This window comes from Syzygium oleosum, unplaced genomic scaffold (assembly GCF_021117445.2).
Source record: "Syzygium oleosum isolate NSW1041296 unplaced genomic scaffold, Sole_v2.1 Sole_v2.08, whole genome shotgun sequence".
Taxonomy (NCBI): Eukaryota; Viridiplantae; Streptophyta; class Magnoliopsida; order Myrtales; family Myrtaceae; genus Syzygium; species Syzygium oleosum.
The window spans coordinates 2,250,943-2,272,138 of NW_026607492.1; the positions used below are offsets into that span (position 1 = coordinate 2,250,943).

The 21,196-nt window shown below is 42.6% G+C and overlaps 4 protein-coding genes across 7 annotated transcripts; 2 read left to right on the plus strand and 2 right to left on the minus strand.

Annotated features, from left to right (window-relative positions):
* The first annotated feature begins 536 nt into the window (after positions 1 to 536).
* On the plus strand, positions 537 to 6,512 carry LOC115688291 (phosphoglucan phosphatase LSF1, chloroplastic). Of its 2 annotated transcripts, none has more exons than XM_056313943.1 (10): positions 537 to 917; positions 1,176 to 1,282; positions 1,834 to 2,293; positions 2,412 to 2,483; positions 3,208 to 3,329; positions 3,679 to 3,894; positions 4,477 to 4,582; positions 4,821 to 4,933; positions 5,284 to 5,428; positions 5,928 to 6,512. In XM_056313943.1, the coding sequence occupies exons 1-10, from the start codon at positions 636 to 638 to the stop codon at positions 6,045 to 6,047; spliced, it is 1,743 nt and encodes a 580-aa protein (XP_056169918.1). In that variant the 5' UTR covers positions 537 to 635; the 3' UTR covers positions 6,048 to 6,512. The 2 variants fall into 2 exon arrangements, with proteins under 2 accessions (XP_056169918.1, XP_056169919.1); XM_056313944.1 differs by having other exon boundaries at positions 912 to 943.
* Positions 6,513 to 8,903: 2,391 nt separating this feature from the next.
* Positions 8,904 to 13,263, plus strand: LOC115688294 (carbonic anhydrase 2). 3 transcript variants are annotated; one of them, XM_030614089.2, is made up of 10 exons: positions 8,904 to 9,173; positions 10,157 to 10,215; positions 10,670 to 10,816; positions 11,119 to 11,167; positions 11,321 to 11,437; positions 11,567 to 11,620; positions 11,964 to 12,049; positions 12,163 to 12,268; positions 12,659 to 12,817; positions 13,071 to 13,263. In XM_030614089.2, the coding sequence occupies exons 1-10, from the start codon at positions 8,964 to 8,966 to the stop codon at positions 13,107 to 13,109; spliced, it is 1,026 nt and encodes a 341-aa protein (XP_030469949.2). In that variant the 5' UTR covers positions 8,904 to 8,963; the 3' UTR covers positions 13,110 to 13,263. The 3 variants fall into 3 exon arrangements, with proteins under 3 accessions (XP_030469949.2, XP_056169659.1, XP_056169660.1); XM_056313684.1 differs by lacking the exon at positions 8,904 to 9,173 and adding an exon at positions 9,871 to 10,026; XM_056313685.1 differs by lacking the exon at positions 8,904 to 9,173 and adding an exon at positions 9,936 to 10,092.
* Positions 13,264 to 13,857: 594 nt separating this feature from the next.
* On the minus strand, positions 13,858 to 15,363 carry LOC115688295 (transcription factor WER-like). Its single transcript, XM_056313686.1, has 3 exons — positions 15,096 to 15,363; positions 14,860 to 14,989; positions 13,858 to 14,384 (listed from the first exon to the last, which is right to left on the minus strand). The coding sequence occupies exons 1-3, from the start codon at positions 15,229 to 15,231 to the stop codon at positions 14,015 to 14,017; spliced, it is 636 nt and encodes a 211-aa protein (XP_056169661.1). The 5' UTR covers positions 15,232 to 15,363; the 3' UTR covers positions 13,858 to 14,014.
* A 1,881-nt stretch (positions 15,364 to 17,244) lies between these two features.
* LOC115688292 (protease Do-like 1, chloroplastic) lies at positions 17,245 to 21,123 on the minus strand. Its single transcript, XM_030614086.2, is given in 8 exon segments — positions 17,245 to 17,508; positions 17,680 to 17,814; positions 17,931 to 18,083; positions 18,238 to 18,436; positions 19,069 to 19,106; positions 19,656 to 19,827; positions 20,317 to 20,439; positions 20,619 to 21,123. Coding segments are annotated over 8 exon segments (1,347 nt in total). The 5' UTR covers positions 21,068 to 21,123; the 3' UTR covers positions 17,245 to 17,430.
* Between the last annotated feature and the right edge of the window lie 73 nt (positions 21,124 to 21,196).

Genomic DNA, 21,196 nt, shown 5'->3' on the forward strand with positions numbered 1-21,196 from the left:
TTAGATCAAACTCACCTCTATGACTCTCTCTTTGCTCTCCTTTACTTGATCTCGTGTTCGCTCACTTTGCGATTTCACCTCAGCTTGGCTATGTGTTCTTTTCGATCGGGTTAAATATGAAAGTGATTTAGCAACATCAGTCGAATCTGAATCACTAGATTTGTGTTGTATTGAAATATGTCAAATTGGGACGGATCATTTTTTACCCGACCCGACCCGGCCCGTTGGATGGGGCTCGGTTAAAACTCCGACGTCGATATTGTGCGCTGATTGGTCAGTCGTCTCGCCCTCGAGCAATGCGCCGTTCGTTTAGCACAAGACCGGGACTGATCTGCCCCGCGCGAGATTTTTTTCCTCCAGAAAGCGCGATATCTCCACGTGGCAACTCGTGGCGCGAAAAGGAACCCCCCGACCCCTTTTCTTCTTCAGATCGTCGTCATCCGACGAAGGAAGAAGCTCCGACTCCCCCATGGACACACGCTCCCACACACACTCTCTCTCCTCACGCTCTAGCGATCCCCTCTCCGTCTCTCTCTCTCTATATATACACACAAGCACACGGAGCGATACCAGATGAACGCCACTTCGTCACCGCGCTCCGTCGTCTCCCGCTTCCCGCCAAATCCGCCGGCGCCATGGCCTCTCTGCAGCTCGCCGGCTGCGGAGCCCTAGACCGCTTCTCCCGCGCCCCGCTCTGGGGCGGAGCGCGGCGGCGGCGCGGCGGCGGCGGGGGGTTCGGCCGCCGGAGTAAGGCCGGGGCCCGCGGGGTAGCCTGCAGAGCCCTCGCGATGTCGAGCGATCCTGCCTCGCTGAAGATGAACCTCAACGAGTACATGGTCACGCTCGAGAAGCCCCTCGGCATCCGGTTCGCGCTCTCCGCCGACGGCAAAATCTTCGTTCACGCTCTCAAGCGAGGGGTACGTGAATGCACGGCCCTGTGCCGGTACCGGACTATTTGCCTTTTTGAATTTGCCGATTCGTCGTGAGCGTGAATTCAGTTCGTTCAGCTGATGAGATTGTATTGCTAGTGCTCGTCGTGCTTGCGGTTGTCTTTTGATTGTCGAGTATGTCTATTTATAGTTGACATGGCTCGATTCGAATCGCATTGTGAGTGCAGTGAAGTGCGGCTCTCGGAATGTGTTGGTCACGTAGGTTTTTGCCGCAAATGATTGCAGGGTAATGCGGAGAAGTCCAGGATTATAATGGTGGGCGACACTTTGAAAAAATCGAGCGATCCGTCTGGTGGCAAGCTTGTTGAGATTAAGGACTTTGGTGATGCAGAGTAAGAGACTTCGTCCTTTGGTGTTTTAAGAGTTGCTTTTGGTTCAATGCCGATTACACAGCAGATGTGGTAAGCCGGTGAACTTTGGATTGTACGAGGCGGTTTAGGTAACTTTGGATGTGGGACATCATGTCTTGTTTTAAGTCTGTGGTAACAGTGAAGTCATTGCTCATCGTCAGTCTGGAGTGGCGACATCGGTGCTGCTTGGTTTTTACGATCAGCAGTGCATCATATCATGTCTTTCATGGTCATTCTTATGCAGACTTGGCTATATGAGCTGATGAAACGAGAAATTAAGCCTCCATCCCTAATATAATCTAACTTAAGAAGTTTTGCGGGTGGTGTTATATATAGCGAATAATGTGAGATTTACCTAATACTAAGATATACTGGGCTTATTGATTCGCCGAAACTTGTGTAGTACAGCTGAAAGAAAGCCAGTTAGACAGCCCGGAGGAAGTTTAGTGCGTCAGAAGATATGTGTTGTCCATCTCTCACTCTCTCTCTCTCTTGTCTTAACTATACTTCTTTTTGGTTTCCCCTTTCGTCAGGGTGATGATGAAAGAGAAAATGGGGTCTTTTAGCCTGGTTCTGGAACGACCATCCTCTCCATTTCCCATTCACCAACTGCAGCGTTTGAGCGAGCTTGATATACTATACAATAAAGGTCACCTTCCTGTTGTTACTTGGAATAAGGCTTTACTGTCATCAAATTTGAGAGCTTCTGAGGGAAGTGGAAATTGTGGATTTGTGTTATTTTCTTCAAAGTTTTCGTCCTTGGATGGACGGAGGTTGTTGAGCAATCAAAATGGACAAACCATTCCCCAAGTTCTGCAGAAAAACAGTTCCACTCCAATCATGAGTCCAGTTGTTTGTATTTTCTCCGAAGATGGTTCTGGAGATGGAGACTGGGCTCATGGAAGCTTCCCTCTCGAAGAGTACATAAAGGCACTCGATCGATCCGAAGGCGAGCTTTATTATGACCATTCCCTTGGTATGCGCTATAGTAAGGTGTGATTTCATCATTATGTGCCGCATGTATATTGTGATAATTCTGTTGGTCATGCATATTACTCAATTTATTCATTTTTTTATCCTTTTCGATCACATCTCTGGTTGCCTTTTATAGATTACGGAGCAAATATACGTTGGATCATGCATACAGACAGATGCTGATGTGGATACTCTCTCAAGCGTTGTGGTGAGTGTCTAGCTGACTGTGGTATTAATTGACATAATTTTAACAGTTTGCAAACCATATAATCCCGACAGTCAAGAAGCTGTGTCAATATATTTAACTTGCTATTTACCTAGAGACCATACTTAACGGGTATGAGCAGTCGATTGAAATTGGAGAGTGTTTATGTATGTTTTGGCACCAAAATCATGTGATGCAATCAATATTTTGGATAAACAAAGTGAAGGCAGATTGAGTTTGTGTACCTTTTTTATTTGTCCGACAATAGTTCTATGCTGATCATTCATCATCTTCTGCTTCTCGTCAATGAAGTTGTAGTCTACTCTTATCATTGTGGGTGGAACATAGAAGCTGTGCTGTCATCTGTCCTGATCTCCAAGAGTTCGAAAATTTAAGACGGAGTTTTGTCAAAAATGGAATTGCTAGAATTTCTTCTCATCTTGCGCATGGCACAAATGAACTCATCTATAATTTTCTCCAGTCTGTTGTTATAGAAGCAAACAAAAAGCAAGGAAATAAATTAATTCGGAACACCTCATGCATCCTCTTTGTATTTTTCTATCCGTTTTGCTCATATCGGTGGAGGATAGGCATTTATTGTCTATCTCTACATGTATGCCCTGACTTCTATTTACTTAACTTTTGTTATCATCCCGTCTTTGTCTGCCTTCATTCTGTAGCTTCTCATGTCACATCTCTTGTAACAGCAAGCAAATCTCTATGTCAGGGTGTCACTGCTATATTGAATTTTCAAGGCGGAGTTGAATCACAAAATTGGGGAATCAATCCAAATGCAATTAATGAGTCATGCCAGCGACGTGGTGTTCTGATGATAAATTATCCCATAAGGTAACAAGAATTTTGCATTCCAACTTCTTTGACAGGAGACCAAAGTCAAATTATGCCGAAGAAGTAAACTTTCCAAGTATGCATCACGTTTCATAATTTTGGACTATGTTCTACTGGTAGTAAGATGTGTTTTCATACCTATCAAGTACGGAGTTGAGCATGATTGCTGCTATTATTTGCTTCATTCCTCAAGGTTATATTTGTCTCGTGACAACAATTTACTGCACTCAATTATTGTTATATGCTTGGGTGGTGCAACTATTGTTTAGTAGCGATTTAATGCCAATGTGCCACATTACTCTCTAGTAATACACATGGTGACATTGCTCGGTTTTGTTGGTCATTTTAGGGACTCAGATTCCTTTGATATGAGGAAGAAACTGCCTTTCTGTGTGGGGCTTCTGTTACGTTTGTTGAAGAAGAACCATCGTGTTTACATCACCTGTACTACTGGTCTTGATCGGTCACCTGCATGTGTGATAGCATACCTCCACTGGATTACTGATACTTCCCTCCATGCAGCTTACAATTTTGTAACTGGGCTACACTCTTGCAGTCCTGACAGGTTCTCACCATTAATTCTTCTTTAGGCTATTGGGTTGGAGATTTTCATTCATGGTCCTTTCATATACGTATTTATTAAAGAGGATGTATATTGCTTCCTTGACATTTTTTAATTTGACCAGCTGGTTTCCTACATCAAAGGAACAATCTTTCAGGTCGTTGCTCTAAATCTGCTAAAACTGCTTACTGCATTATTATGCCTGATGAACTTTCTGGATGACGCCTCTTGGTGGCAAAATATTTGCATCGTACTCCAGTCTCCAGAGGCATCCAATAGAATTAGAACTATTGAAGTTCTTTGCTTTGTGAAGGAAATGCTATAATCAAATTAGTAGTTCACAGTATTTCACAAACATCTTAAGAAAGGAGTAGAGTTTCAACTGTCTTTCTCTTGCTAGTACCTGATAAACCCATTTTGCCTACTAGATTCCATCACCAGATATGCCATGGCAGCCCTTGCTTATTTTATGCTTCTAGGAGACCTCAAACTATTTGCCATCTGATGTTTAAAAGCATCGGTGGTAGTAGAACTTTCCGTCAATGTTACTTCCTCGGTAAAGCTGTTATCAGATGTTTATTGCAGACCTGCGATTGCTTGGGCAACATGGGATCTTATAGCTACGGTGGAGACTAGTGGACACGATGGACCGGCAACCCATGCTGTGACTTTTGTCTGGAATGGACATGAGGTAATTGATGACCAGAATCCATATCTTCTCAGCAAATAGCATCAACTTCTTACCCGATACTTGGAGATGTATAAATACATCAATAACTTTTACATTATAGCAGGGTGCTATTTCATATTTTTCTCCCCTGGACTACTTGCTATACGTAGACCATCTGTCCGACTCAACTCCTAGTAGGCCAATTAATATGCAATTTTTTCGTTTGGTATTTTAAGTTCTCTTACTTGGTGAAATTCAGGGAGAGGACATAAACTTGGTGGGTGATTTCACTGGCAATTGGAAGGAACCAGTAAAGGCGACCCATAAAGGTGGATCTAGATATGAAGCTGAAGTGAGACTTTCACAGGGGAAGTAAGTCCGAACACTTTGTTATATGTTGCTAATGACATTACGAATTCTAAAAGACCACGATTTTCGCAATGATCTTGATGCTTCTATTCAGAGTCCCAAGAATTATTCAGAACAAAGGGTGTTGGTATGATATATCATGGTGGCACCAGAACTTCCATCCTCTATAGTGCTGATGCTTTCATAAATTTGTTATCATGAGTTGTGGTCAAGAATAACTGTGCCTTTGGAACTTACTTTTTCTGTTCATTCCTGTTGCGACCACCCTTCTAGGCAAATAAAAATAGGTGTCAACAATTCCTAATTGTGTTTGAAAATGACTTGAAGTATATTTCCACACCTGCTGGTCTCAGATACTACTACAAGTATATTGTTAATGGACAATGGCGTCATTCTACAAATTCACCAGCTGAGAGAGATGACAGGGGTAATGTTAATAATGTGATCGTGGTTGGTGACACTGCCAGCATAAGGCCTTCAGTTCAACAACAAAAGAAGGTACTAGCATTATTTTCTATCACACAATTGGAACCAAATTTACCATCTTGATGGTGATTAAAATGTGAAGTTGTATTCTGATTTCCATGATACATGCTTCATTATGCTACATAGAACTTCATCATGTTTGACTGGTGACTTTGAAATCTTGAAGGCTTGTATTCTCAACATCCTTGCTTGGCTTGCTTGGTTATGGTGTAATGTCATTATATTGGTGAGCCGCGGGTTCTGCAGCATCAGTAGTCAGATATAAGATTTTTCTCATACGACATCCTAAATGACGGAGTAAAAATAAAAAGCTTTTTGTTTGGATTTTGCACTTACAAGTTCCGGACGTATGGGCAGTGTAATTCTACTGATGGACTGCAGTGTATTTCTCTCTCGAAAACATTTGAGGAAAAAAGAATAAACAGTTTTTGCACCAATTCACTATTTCTGGTGGTGAGAATAATGGCATGGTCGGATCTATTTATTCCACTATTTGCTCAACATTTTTCAGGATGCCAACATTGTGAAAGTAATCGAGAGGCCATTGACAGAGAGTGAACGGTTTATGCTGGCAAAAGCAGCTCGTTGTTTTGCTTTCTCCGTCTGCCCAATAAGATTGGCTCCTAAGTGATGCAACGTACGCAAGATCCATGTCAAGAAGGCTTTTTGAGTTGATCAGACAAGTTCCCAAATTGATGTTTCTCATATCACAAGATCAGAGTCCCGCATTCTGTATATGAGAAACCAGAAATATCCCCTTCTCCCTTTCTTAACCAGGAAGCTGGAACCGCCTTTTGTAAGCATTCAGGCCATGAACATCCAAGTTTGGTTCAGTCTATGAGGAGGGTCGTTATTTCGAGCGACAGAACTCGACTGGCTGAGGCAGAACTTGAAATTGCACAAATCGAGAGGTACTTCCTGTTGTGTATGAGCTTAAGTGAGCTACGTATTCCTCCCTCCCTTTCTCGCCTGCCTGATTTGGCTTAACCGCCTAGGGCAGTGTAAACTTTAGAGCCATTGGTATCAAATGTTGTTTGTATTTTCAATAATACCCTTAGAAAGGGTATCGAGAAATAACACTTATTTAATGTCGAAATTGTCGAATATCTGAATTCGATCCTATCAACGATGCAAGAAAGTAATGGAAATTCGCACAACACAAGAATTTACGTGGTTCAGTAGTAGAGATGTTTCACCTACTTACGTCCACGGGGAGAAGAGATCCGTTTCACTAATAACGTAGAAAAGTGTACAGTCACTCTTTTTCACCCCCTGCCTCTATTCTAGAGACCCGTTTCGCCCTAAATATATATAGCGAAATTCTACATGGCACAAATTACAAAATTGCCCACATAGTCTAAAATATTTAGCTTTACCATATAAATCCTTCTATGACTGAACATAAAACGCCTCTGGCGCGGAGTCGTCAGAGGGCCTTTCGGAATCGCCTTATATTCTCTTGGATAATAGAATACAAGACATCGACCTCAACAGAAATGCCAGCAACTTTCTTCCTTCCTCATGTAAATGGAATGACCAATGCTTTTTTCAAAAGCTCCCGTAAAAGAAAGCAGGGGAGCAAGACGTTGCAACTTCGTTTCGATTTGAGCATTATTAGATACGCTGGAACTGATTTGGGAGATTAGTATACTAGTATGTAAAGGCTTGTAAGTGTATATCCAAGGAAAAATTATCTAATAAGTTCTAAACCTATTGCACTTTTGCTAATTGAGTTCTAAACTTTTTCACGTTTTGCCAATCGAGTTCATTAGACCAAATTTGCCGGAAATCGTTGACGTGGATACTGGCCGTCTTACGTGGCACGGCTTGCCTTGATGTGGACAAATTTAAATAATATCATAATATTATTTTTATTTGTTTGAATATTTTTCCCTTCTCTCTTTTCCTTCTTTTTTTTTTGTTCTTCTCTTATTTTCTTTTTTTTTCTTCTTTCTTTTTCCCTTTTTCCCTTTCGCCGCCAATCAATGAGGGCAGCCTTAGCTGGCCTTGGGCGAGGGTTGCTTGGGCCTGGGTTGGCGAGAGCCATCTTCACCTGGGTGAGCGTGGGCCGCCCTCGCTTGGCCATCGCCCGATCTGGTGAAGGTATGCCCTCTCTAGCCTAGGCCCGGGCATCCCTCGCCTGAGGTCAGCGAGAGTGTCCCTCACTTGAGGCTGACAGAGATGGTGGCCAGCGGAGGGAAAAAAGGTAAAAGAAAAAAGAAGAAGAAGAAGAGAACAGGGGAAAAAATAAAAAAAAGGAAAAGAGAAGAAAAGAAAAAAATTAAAATAATATTAAAAATTATTCACGTTAGCACTGATCGTACCACGTAGGATGGTTGGCTTCTACGCTATTAATTATCAGCCAAAATAGGCCGGATAGAAAAACGTGAACATTATTCAATTGGCAAAATTTGAACTGTTTAAGAATTTTTGCATAATTTTCCCAGATAATCAAATCGGTGGACCGTATTCAGCATCCAATCGGTCTCGTTACGTAACATCATCGATCAGTAAAATCAGACTTCAATATCTCTCCCTCCCTCCCTTGGGCTTTCATTTCTCCCGGGTGTCCGTCCACGTCCATCATGACCGATGTCCACGTTCATGCTCTCCTGAGGGCTTCACGAACGAACATTAGTAGCCGATAGTCAAAAACATTAAGAGGTACCAAATCAAAATCAGTCCTTATGAAAGAGCGTGACTGCGCACCGCACGATCCCACGGCCCATTCAATCACACGCCATTGCCAACGACGTATACCAGATATTACGACGGGCACCACATTCCCAATCTTCCCCGATGTGGAGCGGCGGAGAACCATGAGTTGGGGATAAGGGCCTTATCCCCATCTTCCCATCACCTACGCCTCATGTGCAAAAACTCAATGATGCATATCATACTGCATCCTGCTGCTAAAACGCCGTCTTCAACTATCGTTTTTATGGATTTCGCTTTAACTCAAAACACCCGTAGACCGTATCGCCGCCGCTAAGAGAATGGCGTCTCGGCTTCTCGTAACATCTCTAGCAGAATGTACAAAATCAGCACAATGTTTTATGATGTAATGAACTCACAGATGAGCATTCGGATACGTACGTCGATTTTGATAGATTATATCTTGGCACGTCCTAAGGTTATTCATCTATATATTGAAGTGTGGAGTATTAACCACCGAAGTCGGGTGGACAAAACTTAGGACAAAGGAACGAGAGGCGAATAGGATATGATTACGTGGCGAGCGCTGATTGCATGCATGGTCCACCCCCCTGACCCTCGAACTCGGAAGTGGCAATAGGCATCGGGAAGGCGATGAAGGAGATGAGATGATGGGGCTGTTGTTACTTCTGCCCAGGACATCATCCAAACCTCATCTTCACCACAAGGAGTTAGAAGCTCTCGTTCACCGGTCCGTCGCTTTCGCTCTTATCTTCCCTCTTCCTCCTCCTCTTCTTCTTCTGCTTCGACCACCCTTCGCTCTCGTGATAGTAATTTATTTGCGGTGGTTCGCGTGCTATAAATTCACCACGCGCGAGGGCCCCTTGCCACAATGTCGACCGCTCCGGTGAGCAGCTGGTGCGCCACCTCCTTCTCCCCCGCCCAGCCGTCCTCTCTCAAGAGAGCCGCCGCCGGACCGCGCCCCTCTCTCTCCGCCCGCCTCGGCTCTTCCTCCTCCTCCTCCTCCTCCGTCTCTCCTCCGACCCTCATCTGTAACGAGCCCGTTTTCGCCGCCCCCACCCCAGTCATCAACCCCGCTTGGGTACCTACCTCTCTCTCTCTCTCTCTCTCAATCGTGCGCACGCACTCGCACTCTCTAGATATGTATCTGTTATTCCGCTTAGCAACCATGCATTTAACAATGCTCTTACAATAAAATAATTCCTTGTACGTAGAAAACTGGACATAACAAGCCTTTGCCTTTTGGTACGTAGAAAACTTCACGTGGATTAAGTGAGCAGCAAGTGCATTTCTTGTACTCGACGCTTGAACATGTGTTCATTCAAATTTAGAGTAGCTGCGTCCGACTTGATTAGGCTTCGTCGCATGAACGAGGACATTTTTTAGTTTGGACGAGACTAAGAAAATGCAATGGACGACACCGACATCACGCCCTATTTGCGATACGGACGGGTATATAAGTGTCGTAGTATACTATGCATGCCGATTTTTCTCTCTTGTTCTTCTTCTTTTTTTTTTTTTTTTTTGGGTTCCATTTTCACTGACATGTGTGTGCCGATAGCGACAAATGTGCGGCTCAAAATGATTCGAGAGACATCCCATCAACCGCCACCATGCAGTCTCCTAACTACCGGGAGTTAGAACAGGGAAGAGAGAAACGTCTGGCCAAGTCAAAGAAGATACGGATTTTGCCCGCGAATTTCAGGCCACATGTATAACCAAACAGGGAAACGAGGAGTTATGTATAGAAACAGTCCATTTAAAGCCAGTTTCCACGGCACCCCACACGCACGTAATCACTATTCACTCACGTATATAAAGTTCCTTTCATATCCTCAGTTGACCTCAGTTCCATTTGGAGCTTAGGAGAATGAGAAGATACACCTGAACTCATACATGTTTTAGAGTTCGATCCAACAAGCCGGCATCAATCCGTATGCATCTGATCAGGATCATTCAGTATTCGTCTTGAGCAATTCGACGTGTAGTTTCGATATCCGGTGAGAGCTTTTCTTATTTTCTGATTCTTGACTTGGCTCTTATGTGGGCCGTGATAATCTGCAGAGAGAAGACATGGGCAAGGACTATGACGAGGCAATCGAGGCTCTCAAGAAACTCCTCAGGTTTGTTTTGCTCAACTGTTTTCTTTTTTGCTTCCTTCTACCTCTGTTTTTCTTGTCATGTCTGAACTGAACCCTTCAAGGCTTCGTCAGTTTTTAAGCTTGTGAAGTGTGCACTAATAGAGACAGCTTACATGTTAATACACCTGTTAATCGGAAATCGACTATAATACCGACATGGATTTGGTCAGTTGAATATATGTTAATAGGGTCTGCGGTTGGTATGCTCTTGTATGCTCTTAAGTCACTAGTTAATCTCACTCAAAGCAGTAAAATGCTTATTCAGACGTTTCGAAAGTTGAGGAAATATGCATTTCGAGAGAAACCAACCTCGTCACATACCAATATGTACATCTTCATCGGACATATGTAACAAAGTCTTATACGAGTGTTCCGAGAGTACTATTTGATGCTCTTTTCACTTGAATATATGAACGGATGAGTTATGATTGTACAGCGAGAAGGGGGACCTGAAAGCCACAGCAGCCGTGAAAGTGGAGCAAATAACGGCGGAGTTGCAAACTGCTTCCCCCGACACCAAGCTATCCAGCTCCGTCGAGAGAATCAAAACTGGCTTCACCTTCTTCAAGAAGGAGAAATACGAGTCTGTTTTTCCCTCCCTCTCTCTGTCTCTACACTTTTTATACTAAAATCATCCATTTTCTGAAGTTTGAGATAAAATAGAGTGATGCAAGATACTAAAAGATGCGAATAAAAATCAGTTTTGTAAAACATGTGGCAAAAGCTCATCACTACTTGAGTATGATCCGCTTGTTTACTTGTTCGCATTTACAGTTTGATTTCCACGTGCTAATCTAGATCAATATTAGCTTCTCTTTAGGTGTGATATAAGCACCTGCAACCATTGCGGCTTTCATTTATTCTTTTCCCATCAATGTGTTTCAGCAAAAACCCTGCCTTATATGGTGAACTGGCCAAAGGACAGAGTCCAAAGGTAAATTTACAGAAACTACATTACTTCACGTGTTCGCACAAGCATATAACGCACCACAAAATGAACCATCTCCTACTATGAATACATAGATGCACTGCTAGAGTTACGATAATATTTCTCATAAAGATTGTACGGTGTATCTTTATGTCGCAGTTCATGGTGTTTGCTTGCTCGGACTCGAGAGTGTGCCCATCTCACGTGCTGGATTTCCAACCAGGAGAGGCTTTCGTGGTCCGCAACGTCGCCAACATGGTCCCTCCATATGATCAGGCATCACTTCTCCCTTGGAAATAAAAAGAAACAAAACTTAATCATTAATCTTGTTCTGCGATTGCCAATTCATTTCCACACAACATGATCATCACGCTGTCTTTGTTAATTCGTATTGGCTTCAAACAGACCAAGTATGCTGGAGTTGGAGCTGCCGTCGAGTATGCAGTTTTGCACCTCAAGGTAAGACTCCATTCAAATTTTGTGCGCTCGCATCAACTTGTGTACCATTTAAGTGTCCTCTAACAGAAAAAAAACAAAACTGTTGGACGAGTATTTTCGTCCCCTGAAGTTTGAGATATCAAGAAACAGTGCACAACCCAGAGAGTGTGTGTGTGTGTCTATATATATTCCGTGGCAATAAGGATAACGTAATTGACTATCGACTTTCCGTTATTTTTGGATTACTGTAAGAGGGGAATGCTATCAAAGTTCAAGGTAGTGTGTACCAAGAATTGAGGAATTCCCGAGCATATAGCCGACCAATGTGCGCTCTTTTTCCCCTGCTTCCATTTTCATTGCGCAGGTTCAAGAGATTGTGGTCATTGGACACAGCGCCTGCGGTGGAATCAAGGGTCTGATGACTTTCCCATATGACGGAACCACCTCCACGTAAGCAATTAGCCCTCCCCTTCGCATTGCTGTTGCTACAAAGAGTCACCTAAACCATTCAGGAGGGATACTCATACTTAGTTCCTGATTGAATTTTGACAAATGACATCCAGTGACTTCATAGAAGATTGGGTCAAGATCGGTATGCCCGCCAAAGCCAAAGTGATCTCGAAGCACGGTGGGGCTCCCCTCCCCGTACTATGCGAACACTGTGAGAAGGTATTCTATCACCCCTTTCTCAAAGCTTGCTATTCTTAGGACATGTGCCGGTCCACACGGTAGATCGAGCCTACTGCGCTGGATGAAACCTGTTCTTAGCAAAAAAAGCTGAACTAGAGTTGTCAAAAGAACCTACATTTCGATAGAGAAAGCCGAATTTTCACTTAAGAAAGCTACTTTATAAGTCGAAGGATTATAGTAGTAGCTCATTGAGAAAGCCACTTTGTTGAACATCCAGTTAGCTAAGCTATTTTTCCAGTTGATAATGTTGCTTTCGGTACAAGGCAAAGAAATAGTTCGATTCTTTGATGGAGAACGGCAACTTATTTTATAGTTCTCATGGGCGTTTCATATTTTTTTTTTTTTTTGTCTCGGGTTGGATTTCTGCAGGAGGCGGTGAATGTATCACTTGGAAACTTGCTGACTTATCCATTTGTGAGAGATGGGCTGGTGAACAAGACCCTATCACTGAAGGGAGGCTACTATGACTTTGTTAATGGGGCATTTGAGCTCTGGGGGCTTGACTTTGGCCTCTCTCCACCACTCTCTGTATGAACATCATCATCGACCACATTAAGTAGCGACCCCCGTCTTTAATTCCTAAGCTAATTTTTCCCCTAAAAATGTACCCTATGCAATCTTCTTTCCAATAAATATGGACGTTGATCGCCCGCTTATCCCTTTTTTGTGTGATTGCTGGTTGAAGTTTCCTTTGTCTCTTGAGCATTTGATGATTTAATAAAGTCGGCTACTTAGTTTGATTCATATGGCAATTTTGCCTTTTCTTTCTTTTGTTTGTCAGATGAAAGATGTCGCCACCATACTGCATTGGAAGCTTTAGGGAGTACTAGAGACACGCTTAGAAGTCACTTGTTCCCTGCAGAGAGGAGGCTCTGTTTGTGTTTTTTCATGAAACGACATGAACTGGGCTATGTAGATAAACCTCCTTTACAAGAGAGTTGGTGGTTTAGAATCTGAATCATTGTTGAAGCCAAGTTCATTAGCTGTTTCTCTTACTCTTGGTGCATTTAGGCCTCACCCGAAGTCCACGTAGCAAATGAATTGGCAGAAAACCAGAATATTTGATCAACTAAATGATTCGCATCTTTGGTTTAAAAGCACAAATGATAAAATAATAAGGGGACTGGATATTAAAGTCGGTGTTCAGAAGTTATTCATTAAACTCGAGGCCAAATAGATTCAAAACTTACATGTGCAAGAATACAGAACTAGAGTGTGCTTTTATGAAGGCACAAACAGATGCCTCGATGAATCGTAAATTGGTTGCCATGTCTAATTTTAGCGCATGAAAAATCCAAGGGTCTCTCTCTTCAATTAAGCCAGCTTGGCTGCATTAGAGGGATTGGGGTCTCTATCTCACTTACTCATCACCCGGCGGAGGTGCTTTGTTTGTGTTGAGTCACATATCAGGGATGCCTCTTCTGGTCTGATTGACATTCTAGACTCTTTATTTTTACTGGAGGCCCCGTGAAAGTATACTTTTCTTCCTGTGGACTGATACAGGATTATGATTGCTTATTTATTAAAACTGTCGTAAAGACTATCACCCAATGATAAAGAAACCAAGATTAGAAATAATATGCGCTTAGACATGATGATTTCAGTCTTCGATGCAAGCTTCAGCATTTTGCCAGGAGAACAAGCATCTGTTATGGTTATTGCACCAGCTCGCTGCTACTAATTCAACAGATAGACTAGTAAGAAAATACCCTTGGATGATGCTCATTACAAGGAAGAGAATGTCCATCCAGAAAACTCCATCGTGCTTAGATTCACCTCTAAATCGGATTCAAAATCCCAGAAAGAGGTGGTGGAATACTCTTCTTTGCTCGTCAACTCCGGCAGGTCCAATGTCTCCTGGGATTTCAGACTTTTGTTGTCCACATTCAATTCCGAAGACCCGCTGTTGCCAGCACAAGATGATATAGAGTTCCGATGTGTTGAACTCCCAGAAATATGCAAGATCCTAGATTTTGTCCTCCCAACTTCACAAATTTGCTTTTTGATGCCCAGCTTTTTGCTCAAACAAGTGTTCCAGTAGTTCTTCACTTGATTATCTGTTCGACCGGGCACCCGTTTCGCAATCAAAGACCACCTAGTGGGGGGAAATAATTTCCTCAATTAGAGTTGAGATCCCAGTTTGCTACCATACATTTGCATCGATTTTGACACCGATAAGTATAAAAAATGTGCGCAACTCAAATTGTACTATGGATGGAAAAATTTACCTAGAGTAAAAAGTAGGAAGAGAATGGGATTAACATTTGCTTGTACTGTAAAATTTTACCTCCATATTTTCCATGTTGGAATTTCCTAATCCTATGAGAGAAATGTTCCTTGTGTACATATAATGTTCTGCTTTATCAGGTGCATCATCATATCAGAGGGACCAGACAACAATGAGTCCAACCAAGAATTTTGCTGAATAACAGATCTCTAGTGAAACAAAGAATAATCATGACGAGAATCTTCTCTCTAAATAGCTTCTTTTACCATTCAAGTTTGCCTGAGGTTCTCATAGCTGAAAAATAGACACTAGGAATATTTAAAGAGAGAAGAAAGCAAGTAACCTGTTGCCCAACAAATTATGGAGTCTAATAATGAGGTCATCTTCTTCCTCAGTAAAGCGACCTTGCTTGACATTCGGGCTCAGGTAATTCATCCACCTCAACCTGCAACTCTTTCCACATCTTCTCAATCCTATACATCACAAAGCCATTGTGGTTTGACCGTGAGTTCATCTCGAAAAGACAAAGCAAAACAAGTGAGAACATATTAAAGAAGAGGACAATTTTGTCTCTACAACCTGTCCTCTTAGCTATGGAATTCCACTTTCCTTTCCCATTTTCTGTTACATAGTCCATGAGGAGCTTGTCCTCTTCCACAGTCCACAAGCCTTTCTTGAGTTGACTCCCTCCTAGTCCTCCCTCCATCTTTGTCATCTCTTCTTCTTCTTTCTTTTTTGGCTTAAGAACCAGGAAGAAAAAAGGGTTGATCGCACTAGCAACTATGCTTCAGTATGTCACACCCTTTTATAAGCTGAAAGAGGGTATCTCTGTGTTGTTGCGGTAAAAAAAAAAAAGTGAAAAAACAGAGGAAAGAAAACTTGGCTAACATGATGATAATGAATAAACTTGTACATAACTTTGATTTCTGTTTTTTGTTTGCCCCCGCTTTGAATGTATTTTTTACTTCTCAGAGCTGAGAGAGCGGAAAATTAAATAACAGAATGGATGTTGTCTGAGTATTATATATATGCTAAATCGCTTGTTAATTGATAATTTGCCTCCTCTTTCCTTTTAGATGGCCTTTTTGTGCCTTGATTTCTCAAGATAATTGCAGGCTTTCATCCAAAGCTTTGGATTCATTTCACTGCAGAGCTGGAATGCTCCAACTATTACATGACTTGGAGCAAGATGGAAAAGAGTAAAAGGGGGCAGATAGCTAGACAAGACATGGGTAAATATTAGAAATTTCTGAATGAAGTTTCAGTAGTAGCCCGAGAGTCTAGGGCACAGATTTGTGAAAGGACAGTGTGAATGTTGCTTAAATTAAAAAAGTTAAACCATTCGTTTATACGTATAATGATCCTGGACAGTCGAAGTAGGTCGGAGTGGTCATAAAATCCAAGGACAAGAGACACACATGGTCCATGGAAAGTCAGACCAGCAGAGGGAGGACCATTTATCTGATTCCATCGTCGTCGTCTGGTAAAACTATTGATTGTGCACGACTCAGTACCACATTTAGTTATCAATCTCCTGGTCCTTCATGTTGGGCTCGATAAGGTTCCCTATCATCTTTCTTGGAGGTTATTTCCGTTGGTAAACCACAATGCCGACCTCTCGACCTCACCGGGGTGACGAGTCGCGATTAGCAGTCGGGAATTACTGATATGATCTTCTCTAATGTGGTTCTCGAGCTTCCGAAATCCCGAGTAATCAGAGAAAACAGTGATAGACTCGATGAGGACAGTTATCAGACTATAATAAGAAGATTCCGGTGAGATTATCGGCCTAATAGGTTTCATGAGCTTCACTCAACGTAACAATACACAAGCCGTGTGAAATTGCCTAACTCGTGTATTGAGATGTTGCGAATAATTTGGAAGATTGCATCTGCATCTTTCCTTTAAACATCGACTTCAAGAAATCAAAAGATGCATACCCGAATGCATGGGAAAATGATGGTAGGTGCTTGAAAAACCAGGGATGGTGATTGAGGTGAATACCTTTTTGAGCATAGTGTACTGGCATTATAGCCATCGCCATGTACTTGGCCTCACATGTGATTTCCACTTCACCTTCTTGATTCAGGTGGAGCCACCAAAAGGTGACAGTTTCTGCTGTCTATCGTGCATTGCAAATTGCAGGCATTGCCTATGCTCAACTTCTCAATACCAACTTTTCGGGTGGTGATCAATTTTTCATTTGCCGCACAAAAGATGTATAAAAATAAAAAAGAGGAATGGCCACATGGAGTTTTTGACAACAATCACTGACTGCCTGCTTGAAAAATGCACAAAGTTTTGCTGGATTTGTATCCTGATATATACGCTTTCTTGCCCAGGCCTCATAATTTAGGCTCCTCATTTGAAAAGCGTCCATTCCACTGTAAATAATGAGCACCGATCTTAAGTTTCAAGCATAAAAGCTTCCTACTTTTCTATCCATGGCTTCTTATGACAGTTCGGTCTGACTGTGCCCATGCTGTCCATTAGGCATTGCCAGTGGAGGAACAGAAATCATCCACTTGCACGAACAAGATCTGAAATCGGAATACATGCTTGTCCCATTGCACATCAATCTCTGACCAGGCTTACTTGGTTTGTTGTTGACTTCTGCATTATTTCCAGTTTAGCATTTCCCATTACACTGGTAATGGCGATTGTCGAGTGGGCTGTGCTTCTTGTCTAACCCAGGTATTGTGATATATGAGGAAGAAACTTAGCAACAGCTGTATAAAATGTCATAATTGCATTTTGGTATTATGCTTGCTTTTACAATTTAGGCGGGCATTCAGCACAAACAAGGAATATGTACAACATGACTTAACCAGAGAAAAGGGCAGATGCACAAAAATAATGGTATTAACTCGTTAAATGTACTGCACAAAACTGCAATCTCGAACCATTTGGCTAATCATGACTCGTCTGGTTTTGGTTCAAGGACAACAGGTATCTTTTCTTTGTGATCACCACGCAAAACTTCCACAGTCACCTGCATAAGAACATCCAAGATTCGATTAATATGACAGCCTACTTAAAGTTTGATGCAGTTTTAATTCATACAGCTATAGCTTTGATTTCTGGCTCATATCACGTAAGATAGCTATCATTCATTTAGCATGCACCACCAATAATAAAATCGAGCAGCTCATAAAGCACATACCGTTTCACCCACTTTACACTGATCAAGAATTCTGTACAAATCACTGCCATTACTGACTTTTTTTTCATTGACTGATGTTATGATGTCACCCAAAATAAGCCTACCATAGGAATCACGTTTGGTTGGTAGTAGGCCCTGCCAGATTAAAAACAATTAAGCATTATCTGCATTGAAGCAGAGCCTTTGTCTCAACAGAACTAAACTTGTGAAGAGACATAGTAGATATGATGCCAGAAGAAGATCGAGCATACTGCTTTGCCAGCTGGTCCATTAGCAGGGGCATCTAGCACAAGCACTCCACTTACTCCTAACTGCTCCACAGATTGATCAGGTGCAAACTTAATACCCAGAATTGGTCTAGTGACTTTGCCAAACTTTACCAGCTGATTAACAATTCCACCAACCTGGATCAATAAATTTGTATCGATGACTTACTCATAAAGCAGATGAGAATTGAATTATGCTACGAGAATTGAATTATGCCAGTATTGACTTCAACTACAGAATGCATACTGCAAAGGCCTTGAAGGATACAAAAAAAGTCCAACAAATACTCACAGTGTCAACAGGAATTGAAAATCCAACACCTGAGGAAGCACCGGATGGAGAGTATATTGCTGTGTTAATTCCAATCAGACTTCCTGAACTGTCTAGTAGCGGCCCCCCACTATTACCAGGATTGATTGCAGCATCTGTCTATATGACATCTTGTATTGGGTGCCCAGTGGCAGCAGAACTGATTTCTCTGCGAAGGCCACTGCAAGAGGAAGGGGATAAAATGAGAGGGACATTCACTTCAAATATACAAAATTCTCTACTTATAACTTGTAAGTCAATCAAGCATGCTTGGCCCGAAAAAAAAATCAGAAGCATGCATTTGTCTTTCACGTTATCTGCCCGGTTTCTTCTTTAGTTCCAGACTTAGTGCAGGATGGATAAACTGGAAACAGCTGATTCCTCAAGCATATTCTCCAGTTTAAGAGATCATGTCCTTTTCAACTTGTAAGAACTTTAAGATCACTATTTGAAGCTAGACCCAACTGTAATTGGGACAAATATGGAACATTAAAACTGCCGTTAATCCAGTCAAGCTATAGGGAGAGTCTCAATGATTAAAAGCTCCTTGATTATTTTCGTGGCCAAGGATCAATTAATTTTTTTAGTCTAATTACCCCTCCAATAATGTGCCCTCAAAACTGATTACCACTCTGCCTTTTCTTTTCAGTACCACTAAATTGGATTAAGCGTGCAGATTCCTAACTGCGAAAACTTTGTGTATGTAAATGCAAGACATCTCCAAAAAAATACAAATGGAAATAAAAGGCAGCATGAAAAAACGGAAGATGCTCTTCTTTGACATTGCAGAGCTCCTTTCTCACAGTATCATACCTTATAACACCAGTGGTGAGGGTATGGTCTAGTCCAAACTGCAAGAAAACAAACATCATATCAAATGATTATATCCACAAAACAAAGTTCGGATTTCAACCAAATTGAATTCCATGCAATCTCTTAAATACTAGAGCTAAGACCTAAACTTTGCCACTCCTGCCCACCACGTTCATGCCGAGCAATAACTAAACCACATGACTCACTCAGCCTCTAAAATTACAAAAGAAAAAAAAATAGACGCATATCTTAAGACATTCAAAAGTGACCGTACCATATTCTTCACATGAAAAAATTTAGAAGTTATCAAATTGAGGTAATATGAAGGTTTTATGTCCAAAATAAGCATCTGAAATTTGCCGAAATGCTAGTTGAAAGAAACAATGCACATTATTCAGATGTATCACGCATACATGGGTTGTGAAGTAATTATACTAGGTAAAAGCTCTTGAAATGAACATATTTCACCGGGAAAGGAAAACGGAAATTATACTTCACAAGACTTTATAGGTAAGACCTGGACCACAAATCATGGACAGGAACAGCGAAAACACCGTTCGAATGGTAAAGCGAATGTCCGTGCTTACAGGGTTGCCAATTGCATAGACTTTCTGACCAACAAGCAAGTCCGCGGAGATACCAATTGGGATTGGTCTAAGCTTGTCCCTTGGTGCATCGACGCGCAACACCGCGACGTCCTTGTCTTGGTCAAATCCAACAACTTTCGCATCATACGTGGACTGGTCCGCAAGTGTGACCCTGTGGGCAACTACAGCCAAATTACACCGAAGAAGACTACGGGAGCTTTCAGATTGATCCATTAGCATCAGGAAATGGATCCAGCGACCTGGCCTCTAGAGTTCTAGTCGACAGACAAATTCCAGATGAAGCATGACAGGAGGGTTCTATTCTATAGGCGAAGCAATTCATTGCTTACCGATGAAATGGCAATGTAATCATAACCAAATTTCAATCGAAATTCACCAGTAAACAGACCTAGCCACAAAAATTGCAATTCACTACGATTGTGCATGAAAGCAGGTTGCAATCTACCTCAAGTGGTACAATTCATTAATTGTCTCCGGCAAGCACCTTATATATATCCAGTTAACTTAACATAGATGAGAGGCAAACAATGCTAACTCATCTACATTGCCCGGCCAACGGGCGCGTGTAGTAGGAGTTGCAGCAACTAGCAGCGAGATTCGAAGATGAGGAAGCAAAACCAGAGAGAAGGAGGTGACTAACTTGAGATCAGAGGCGCCGCGAATGACGTGATAATTGGTGACAATGTGACCCTCCTTGTCCCACACGAACCCAGACCCCGACCCTTGCGGCACTTCCAACACGTCCAAGGTGAAGGCGTCCTGCCTGAACCACAAAAAATCCCACCAAGCCATGCACCAAATCAAAAGAAAAAAAAAATTAAAAAAGAGAAGGCAAAAAAGGCAAGCACGAACGGTGGCAACTAGCAGCGTGCAGGAACTCTTAAATAAAGACGGAAAACCCCAATCGAGAGAGATGGGGGGGAGGGTGAATGGGGCACTGACTTGACGGCGAGGTTGGTGATGTAGACGACGGAGGGAGTGTTCTCCTTGAAGAGGCGGACGGTGGCGAGCTCGTCGGTCTGGAGCTTCCTAGGGGAGGTGACGACCAAGGCGGAGGCCGGGTCGACGTCGGCGACGAGGAGGGAGACGGAGAGGGCGATCGAGGTGCAGACGAGGAGGACGGAGTCGAGAGCCGAGGCGAGTGGGTGGCGGTGGTGGTGGTGGTTCCCGGTCGCCAGGAGGAGGAGGAGGAGATTGCTCCCGCCGGAATCGGAGCTCCGCAATCGAGGAGGAGGAGGAGCGGGGCGGAGGAAGGAGACGACGACGGCGACGGGGGTCCGGCGGAAGGAGAGGGCGGATTTGTTGGAGGGCTTGGCGAGGCGGGAGCGAGAGAAGGAAGAGGAGGTGCAGATCAGTGAATGGGAAGGAGCAGCAGCTGCTGCAGCTGCCATGTTTCGGTTTACAAACTTCTCCGGGACAGCTGCCGGGAAAGGATTTAAGTCTCTCTCTGTTTTTTTTTTTTTTTTGTAAATTTGTGATGGAGCTTCGTCGAGAATATCCCCTGTAACTATTCATAAGAA

Excerpts from the sequence above, each read along its gene's own strand:
- LOC115688291 (XM_056313943.1), top strand. The coding sequence starts at position 636 with ATGGCCTCTCTGCAGCTCGCCGGCTGCGGAGCCCTAGACCGCTTCTCC. Across the intron at positions 2,484-3,207 it reads ATACTCTCTCAAGCGTTGTG|GGTGTCACTGCTATATTGAA; the intron begins GTGAGTGTCTAG and ends TCTCTATGTCAG. Across the intron at positions 4,583-4,820 it reads TTGTCTGGAATGGACATGAG|GGAGAGGACATAAACTTGGT; the intron begins GTAATTGATGAC and ends GGTGAAATTCAG.
- LOC115688294 (XM_030614089.2), top strand. The coding sequence starts at position 8,964 with ATGTCGACCGCTCCGGTGAGCAGCTGGTGCGCCACCTCCTTCTCCCCC. Across the intron at positions 10,216-10,669 it reads GCTCTCAAGAAACTCCTCAG|CGAGAAGGGGGACCTGAAAG; the intron begins GTTTGTTTTGCT and ends ATGATTGTACAG. Across the intron at positions 12,050-12,162 it reads TATGACGGAACCACCTCCAC|TGACTTCATAGAAGATTGGG; the intron begins GTAAGCAATTAG and ends AATGACATCCAG.
- LOC115688295 (XM_056313686.1), bottom strand. The coding sequence starts at position 15,231 with ATGACAAAGATGGAGGGAGGACTAGGAGGGAGTCAACTCAAGAAAGGC. Across the intron at positions 14,990-15,095 it reads TTCCATAGCTAAGAGGACAG|GATTGAGAAGATGTGGAAAG; the intron begins GTTGTAGAGACA and ends TGTGATGTATAG. Across the intron at positions 14,385-14,859 it reads CATAATTTGTTGGGCAACAG|GTGGTCTTTGATTGCGAAAC; the intron begins GTTACTTGCTTT and ends TCCCCCCACTAG.